Source organism: Lolium rigidum, chromosome 5 (genome assembly GCF_022539505.1).
Source record: "Lolium rigidum isolate FL_2022 chromosome 5, APGP_CSIRO_Lrig_0.1, whole genome shotgun sequence".
Taxonomy (NCBI): domain Eukaryota; kingdom Viridiplantae; phylum Streptophyta; class Magnoliopsida; order Poales; family Poaceae; genus Lolium; species Lolium rigidum.
In genome coordinates this window covers 113,896,145-113,902,829 of record NC_061512.1, presented here as the reverse complement: position 1 = coordinate 113,902,829, position 6,685 = coordinate 113,896,145, and the positions used below count along the sequence as shown (strand labels likewise).

General features: G+C 46.1%; 2 protein-coding genes across 2 annotated transcripts; both read left to right on the top strand.

The window, feature by feature from the left end:
- Positions 1-261: 261 nt before the first annotated feature.
- On the top strand, positions 262-3,691 carry LOC124653335 (rho GTPase-activating protein 5-like). The gene is made up of 5 exons (XM_047192403.1): positions 262-401; positions 1,770-1,890; positions 1,990-2,109; positions 2,516-2,746; positions 2,868-3,691. Exons 1-5 carry the CDS (start codon positions 277-279, stop codon positions 3,441-3,443), a joined length of 1,173 nt encoding a protein of 390 aa, XP_047048359.1. The 5' UTR covers positions 262-276; the 3' UTR covers positions 3,444-3,691.
- Positions 3,692-4,613: 922 nt separating this feature from the next.
- On the top strand, positions 4,614-5,879 carry LOC124654526 (protein FAF-like, chloroplastic). The gene is made up of 2 exons (XM_047193525.1): positions 4,614-4,716; positions 4,848-5,879. Exon 2 carries the CDS (start codon positions 4,877-4,879, stop codon positions 5,627-5,629), a length of 753 nt encoding a protein of 250 aa, XP_047049481.1. The 5' UTR covers positions 4,614-4,716; positions 4,848-4,876; the 3' UTR covers positions 5,630-5,879.
- The last annotated feature ends 806 nt before the right edge of the window (positions 5,880-6,685 follow it).

The window sequence follows — 6,685 nt, the reverse complement described above, 5'->3', positions numbered from 1 at the left end:
GAGGTGGCGCTCCGCCGGGGCCCGACCGACCTCGCTTCGCCCGCAAGCCGCGGCCCCTCCTCCTCCCCGCGCTATTTAGCCAATGCCGACAGCGACGTGCTCCAGAGAGGCAGCAGCGGAGAGCGCCATACAGGAGGATCTGCAGGAGGAGAGGTGCACGGATCGGAGGAGGAAGAGGAGCGGTGGTCGTTCTTGGCCCTGCTGCTCGAGCTGCTGCGGAAGTCGCTTCTCGGTTGCAAGGAGGAGGAGGGTGACGGCGGCGGCGGCGGCTGCGGGATGGAGATCGGGTGGCCGACGGAGGTGCAGCACGTGGCACACGTCACCTTCGATAGGTTCCATGGCTTCCTGGGGCTCCCCGTCGAGTTCGAGCCCGAGGTGCCCCGCCGTGCTCCCAGTGCCAGGTCTGTCCCCGGTCCTCTTCATCAATCCAATGTTGTGACGCTGTTCTGGATTCAATGGCATCTGAACATTCAGTTTACCATTTCGATATGAATTTGATTTTTTTTCCACAATGATCTGAATTTGACTTTAAGGTCTGTAGTTCTGCAGTACGAACAGTTTTGGCTTCAAATGGGCTAGTTAAACCAGTGCTGTAGTTTTTTTAACCAATAAATGGTTTCTTTTCAATCATGGATGATTTTTCTGTAGCTTCTTACTGAAATTAAAACACGCTGTATGCATTTAACGATGCCATATATTGAACTGTTACTTTTTTTGCTTCCAAATGAGTCTGGTGTAGGCAGGAATTCACTATAGTCGCTGTGAATAGAAAACCACAAGCTTCTTTAGTTATTACAAATGTGTGGTAAGAGAGTTCTAGATACTTTCTAGCTTAAGAATGGCCATTCTGTTTGGCAGCTTCCTTAATTCCTGTTGTTATGGGTGTATTCCATTTTCATCCCTACTCTCTTACTGTTCCCATCAATTCCAACACCTTATCCCAATAAATGTTCTTCGGTTATTTTTGAAATTATGTAGTATGTGTTTTTGTTTCATATCCCAATTTTTTTATATCTAAAAACCAGTAGTTGCATTTTTAATAAGCAAATTTACGCCTCAGGTAAGTATTCTCTTACCAAAGTAGGTCTAGTTTTGGTTGGCTCTGCTTCTGTTGGTACTGGCGCTCATGTTTGCTAATCAAATTTACGACATCTTGACCTAGTGGCTTGAAATTGAATGTTTGTACTTTGCTGTCCTATCCTATGTGACTTATTCTACTAGCAAGGAATGAGGAAAGTTCATAGGGGTGTATTGTTTAATGTTTTCGAGTGGAAGTTCCAGGACGTGGGTTATTACTACTAGACATTCTAGAAAGAATAGAGAAAATGGTTCCATACCCAGTTTCTACTTTATAGAAAGATGGGACCCTAGCGTAGTATCCTCAATAGAAGATAAAGTGGCACAAACACCAATAGCAGCTCGTCCAACTGAATGGTTTCTGTTAGTTTATCAATTAAACCTGAATCATATGGTCATATTCATTCAGTCATAGGATTTTTTTCACTGGCCAGATTTCCTGAAATAGTTGGAAAATACTTTCTCAGATAATAGTACGTATAATATACACCTAAGCTAGCAAATCAGCATGTTTGGCGCCTAAATAATATTAAAATTATTGGTATCTTTACAGTGACGCTGCTGTTGCTATAAGTTGTTCCTGTAACCATCTAAAGTTTAGAATTTGGTTCTTGCATCCTTAATTTTGCAGGATGCGTATGTATTTACTTTAGTTGTTGCTATACTTAAGCTGATTGAAACTTGAATTGCAGTGCAAGTGTCTTTGGAGTTTCAACAGAATCAATGCAATGTTCCTATGATTCCAGAGGAAACAGTGTTCCGACGATTCTCTTGATGATGCAAAGACGTCTTTATGAACAAGGTGGTCTTCGGGTATGGTTTTTTACCGATGAACCTGACTATTACTTCACTTTTTTAATGCGTTGTAGCTTTCTTCAGACAAATAATTTTCATTTTGTTTGTAATGTGTAGTCAGAAGGTATTTTCCGTATAAATGCGGAAAATAGCCAGGAGGAGCTTGTGAGAGACCGGTTAAACAGAGGAATTGTGCCGTATGGTATTGATGTCCATTGTTTGGCAGGTCTAATCAAAGTAAGCTTCTTTTTATCATTTAACTCATGCGATTTTATTGACATAACTAGTTTCCTAAGCATACATACAGTAATGACTAATGAGAGTTATTACGGTTCGTGATTATCTTCATTGGTCGAAATCTGTCATATAATAGACTTCAGTTTCTAATGGAACCCAATCTCTTATTTTCTCAAGAAGATTTTGCCACAAGTTCATTTGTTTATTCTAACTGTACAAAAATTCAGCAATCTTATGTTGTAGAATCAAATCTTACTTTTTGAACCAGTTATGGGCTACTGTCGACAAAGTTGACATTAACAGTTTATTCTGCTGAGCCAGCAGACTTTACTTTGCTGGCCGACATATAACATAATTGATGACAAAAGGTGTGTCCTCATTCCATCTATTTCCTGATCCTTTCCAGGCGTGGTTTAGGGAACTGCCGAGTGGGGTGCTGGACCCTATTCCACCTGAACAGGTGATGCAATGCCAATCTGAAGAGGATTGTGCTCGGGTTGCCAAATGCCTTCCACTAACTGAAGCAGCCTTACTTGGCTGGGCCGTCAATTTGATGGCTGATGTTGTCCAAGAAGAACATATAAACAAGATGAATGCTCGTAACATCGCAATGGTTTTTGCACCAAATATGACTCAGGTAACATATCATCCTAGCAGCAGACTAGCAATACAATTTTCCTAAAAAAAATACATTTGATGTTAAAATCCAGTAGTCAAACTGTTAGGTGGATGCTAACTGCTGGGCACAAATCATGCAGATGGCAGATCCTTTGACTGCACTGATGTATGCAGTGCAAGTGATGAATTTTCTCAAGATGCTGATACAAAAGACCCTCAAGGATAGAGAAGAGTCCAACCTGGAGGATGGGTCTTTGCCCCAAAAGGACTCACCTGATGAAAATGGGCATCATAACCCCTGCCTACCTGTCGATTCTCACCATCAGGAAGGATCAAGGCGTCCTTCTTTCTTCAGCGAGGAGCCTCTTCTGAACAGCCCTGGGCACGGCACTGAAGATAAGCTGAATGACACTAATCCTGCCGGAGGAGACTCTCCACCTTCTGGCCAGACAGGCAATGTCCTGACAAACACGGAGGGCTCCTCTAGTTGGTCCCAACCTCTTCCTGCTGCTTCATTCACCGCTGATGCTTCCTGTGCTACAACTGTGAATTCACTACAAGGCAAGGGGAGCCGCAGCTTGAACAGTCGGAGGACTAGAAAGGGCAAGGGGCAGTCTGGAACACCCGCTATTGCTCCAGCTGATAAAAAAACACGAGGAGCGAGCATCGTGAGCAGATTAAACTCCACGGTTGAACGGATCGAAGCGTGGAGATGAATGAGATCAGATGATGCTGTTATTTCTTTGGTGTAGTAGATTACTGACACGATGTGTTCCTGCATATAGGAACGATTGAGAATTGGTGTTCCCGCTGTTCTGCATTTTTGATGTGGTTATTATTTCCTGTCAGATCACAATCTTTGTATTTTTTGTTTGTTTGTTTGTTCCCCCACCTACACTAACTTCTGTATCTTGCTTATTGATACTTCTCATTGTTGAGTAAATTAAACTGAGGCCGTTCCTTTCGGTTGTACATAAATTCTTCAAAGTTCCTAAATGCTCATTGCATCTTTCACCTTATTCTGGGGGCTATCTTCTATTGTTGTGTTATTGGAATGGTCAAGCGCTGACCCATTATGTTCTTTCCATAAAGAATCTGAGCGCTATTGCTGATATCATTCTTCTTTCTGATTTCAGAAGTACTTTGCCCATATAAATTTAAACAAGTTCATTCAGGTATTTATTCCATGTTAAAGTAACAGTTTTCTTCCATAAAACAGAAATAGGTTTGTCTTCATCTTCTTCTTTTTTCGGTTGCACTCACTTTATCCTTCTAGTTTGTTGGATGAACTCGATGCAAAGAAGCAGAACAAAATAATTACTTGCATCTGAACTGCCTGAACTGAACTGTCACTCACTATGAGCCATGGCATCCATCGATCCATGTCTCTCGCTGTGACTATCAGAATCAGGCAGCTTTATTCTATTCTGCCCTGTTTTCCTTCACTCTTTTCGTTATTCTCAGTATGACAAGATGCACCACTAGTGGTACCATTGTCGATCGAATCGACGACGAGCTGGTTCTCACACCACCTGAAATCGGAAATTGCCGATATCCCTGGCTGAAATTTTCCCACCGCTACACACACACTGAGAGCAGAAGCAGCTGGTGCCAGGATAGAGATTTTATGGGCCCAAAAAGACAGATTCATAGATATGTATCTCACTATCAATCTTGTGAGCTGCAGCTTTACAGCACCGTATTCTTATTTTACCTGCAGATTTGCTATCAGTCGGCAGTGTTTGATCAATCCACTTGCGTAAAAAGAAGGAAATATTCTAATTCCTCAGCCACAGAAAATTTCTCTTTTTAGTTTCTTGAAAATTGAGAAGAAATGCCTCGTATTTCTTGGCCTCACCTTTTCTCTCACTATATATGTGTGGCCTCCTCCTTACAAGTAAGAAGAGCACAGGAAGAAAGAAATCCCTTCTGCAAACCAATCCTTCAAGAAGTTGTCTGAATTGACAGCCTGTGCAGGTTTTCACTCAGGTGAGCGAAGTGATCATGTCACTGCATGGTCACTTGATCATTTAGCTCTAGTGTGTTCATCTGCAAATTCATGCTTACCAATCTCTTAAGTGCAACTGTGCAAGTTCGTTTAATTAGCTTCTTCTTTGCAGTGCACGACTTCGTCAAAAGGGGGATATACATGGCGGCTGACGGCGGGCTGAGGCGGCTGTTCGAGAAGCCGCTGCCGGAGAACCCGACGCTGCTGGAGGCGCTGTCGGCGTGGAACCGCGTCCACCCCAAGAGGCTCGTAGACCCGGCCTCCTTCACCGAGATCTTCGGTGAGCTCCACTTCCAAGAGAAGCAGCAACATCAGCCGGACCACGTTGCCCGGGCCGGCCTCTTGCCGCCGCCGCCGCGTCCCCCAACACCTCTTCCTCCTCCTCGCGCCGCCGCAGCTTCCTCGTCGTGGATCGACGTCGCTAGCGAGAAGAGCAAGGATGACTTGTCGCTGGACGCGCTGCTCAGGCCGCCGAAGCCCACGCCGACGGTGAAGAGGAGCGCGAGCTTCTCCCTGAAGAAGAGCCCCTCCGCGTCGTCCCTGCTGCTCTGCACCGAGGGGCTCGGCTCCGAGAGCACCTTCGACGTGCTCAGGGACGACGAGGACGACGTGCTAGCCGCCGCGCTCCGTCGCCAAGAGGAGACACGCGACGACGACGCCGGCGCGGCGAAGGAGGAGGAGAAGGAGAACCAACGGCCGCCGCCGTCGTTCCCGCCGCCGATACGGTCGATCAGCCGCCGCGGCGGGAAGCCGAGCGTGTGCTTCCGGTCGTTCCGCGCGGAGGGGCGGTTCGTGCTGGTGCAGGTGGTCATACCCGGGAAGGAGCTGCTGCAGGCGTCGCGCGAGGGCGGCCGGCTCAGGCTGCAGTTTGCTAGCGCCGCCGCACACGCGTAGACGAAGACAACACGATCGAGATCATCGTCGTCCAGTATGCATCCATCGTCTTGGGGTCGGGATCAGGATTCTGGAGTGCATGGTTTTGTAACGTGACTGAATTAATCGTGCGAGAATACATACAAATCATTAATCGAACATATATTTGTCGTGCTGTCATATTTCCATACACATATCCGAGTATAATTCGAGAGTATCAATGAATTCAGAATCTTTTTTTTTAGATGATGAATTGAGAATCTTTATACTAGCATGATGGCTCGTTGGATGGGCGCCATTCCTCTGAAAGTTAAAAGAAGCATGCCCAAAGGCCTTGTGCAAGGTACCCTGCTTTGCTATAAAAAATAGAAATATTAGCGTCTGGCTAGGGCTCAGCTGATTAATAATTAAGCTAATTTTCAGTCTGTTTTGTTTCGTTGGTTTTGCCGTCTCATCCTAGGTTTTTAAACTCGGCCTTTTCTTGTTACTTGTGTGGCCTTATTGAGTTGTCGCCGTGCTTTCATTTGCCTTGAAACAACTAATTGTTACAGGCTTCCTCCTCCCTACACTCTTTTGTGGCTTTTGCCTTTTGTATTACACGTTCTGATCCCCACAACCTTTGATGATTCGACGGCGAAGACAATGGATGCCCCATCCGCGACGCTCCCCTCGAGACTCCCAACCGCATCATGTTCGGTTGCGCCTTCACAAGCGGCTTCTGGCACGCTCTCGGCGCCCGCGATGGTGTCGAGTCGGGGCGCCTCCTTCCGCTCCATTGAACACGGCCTCGACCCTATGCCTCCTCTGCCTCTGGCATCTCTGGAAGCACAAAAATTTCATTGTCTTCAATGGGCTCGTTCCCTCGCTCTCCCTGTTTCGTAAGAACTGCAGGGATGACGCTGTTCTCTGGCGTGCGCGTCTGCCTATGGATCACCGCGCCGACGTTGATCTCTGGATCACCTACCTTGTCCTCGAGTGACCGTGATTGATCAGTTGTGGTTACTCCCCTCGAGCTCACCCCTTGCGTTGGGTGTTGTCCCCCTCCCAAAACCCCATGTACCCCTTCTGAAAAAACAA

Excerpts from the sequence above, each read along its gene's own strand:
- LOC124653335 (XM_047192403.1), top strand. The coding sequence starts at position 277 with ATGGAGATCGGGTGGCCGACGGAGGTGCAGCACGTGGCACACGTCACC. Across the intron at positions 1,891-1,989 it reads ATGAACAAGGTGGTCTTCGG|TCAGAAGGTATTTTCCGTAT; the intron begins GTATGGTTTTTT and ends TGTAATGTGTAG. Across the intron at positions 2,110-2,515 it reads GTTTGGCAGGTCTAATCAAA|GCGTGGTTTAGGGAACTGCC; the intron begins GTAAGCTTCTTT and ends GATCCTTTCCAG.
- LOC124654526 (XM_047193525.1), top strand. The coding sequence starts at position 4,877 with ATGGCGGCTGACGGCGGGCTGAGGCGGCTGTTCGAGAAGCCGCTGCCG.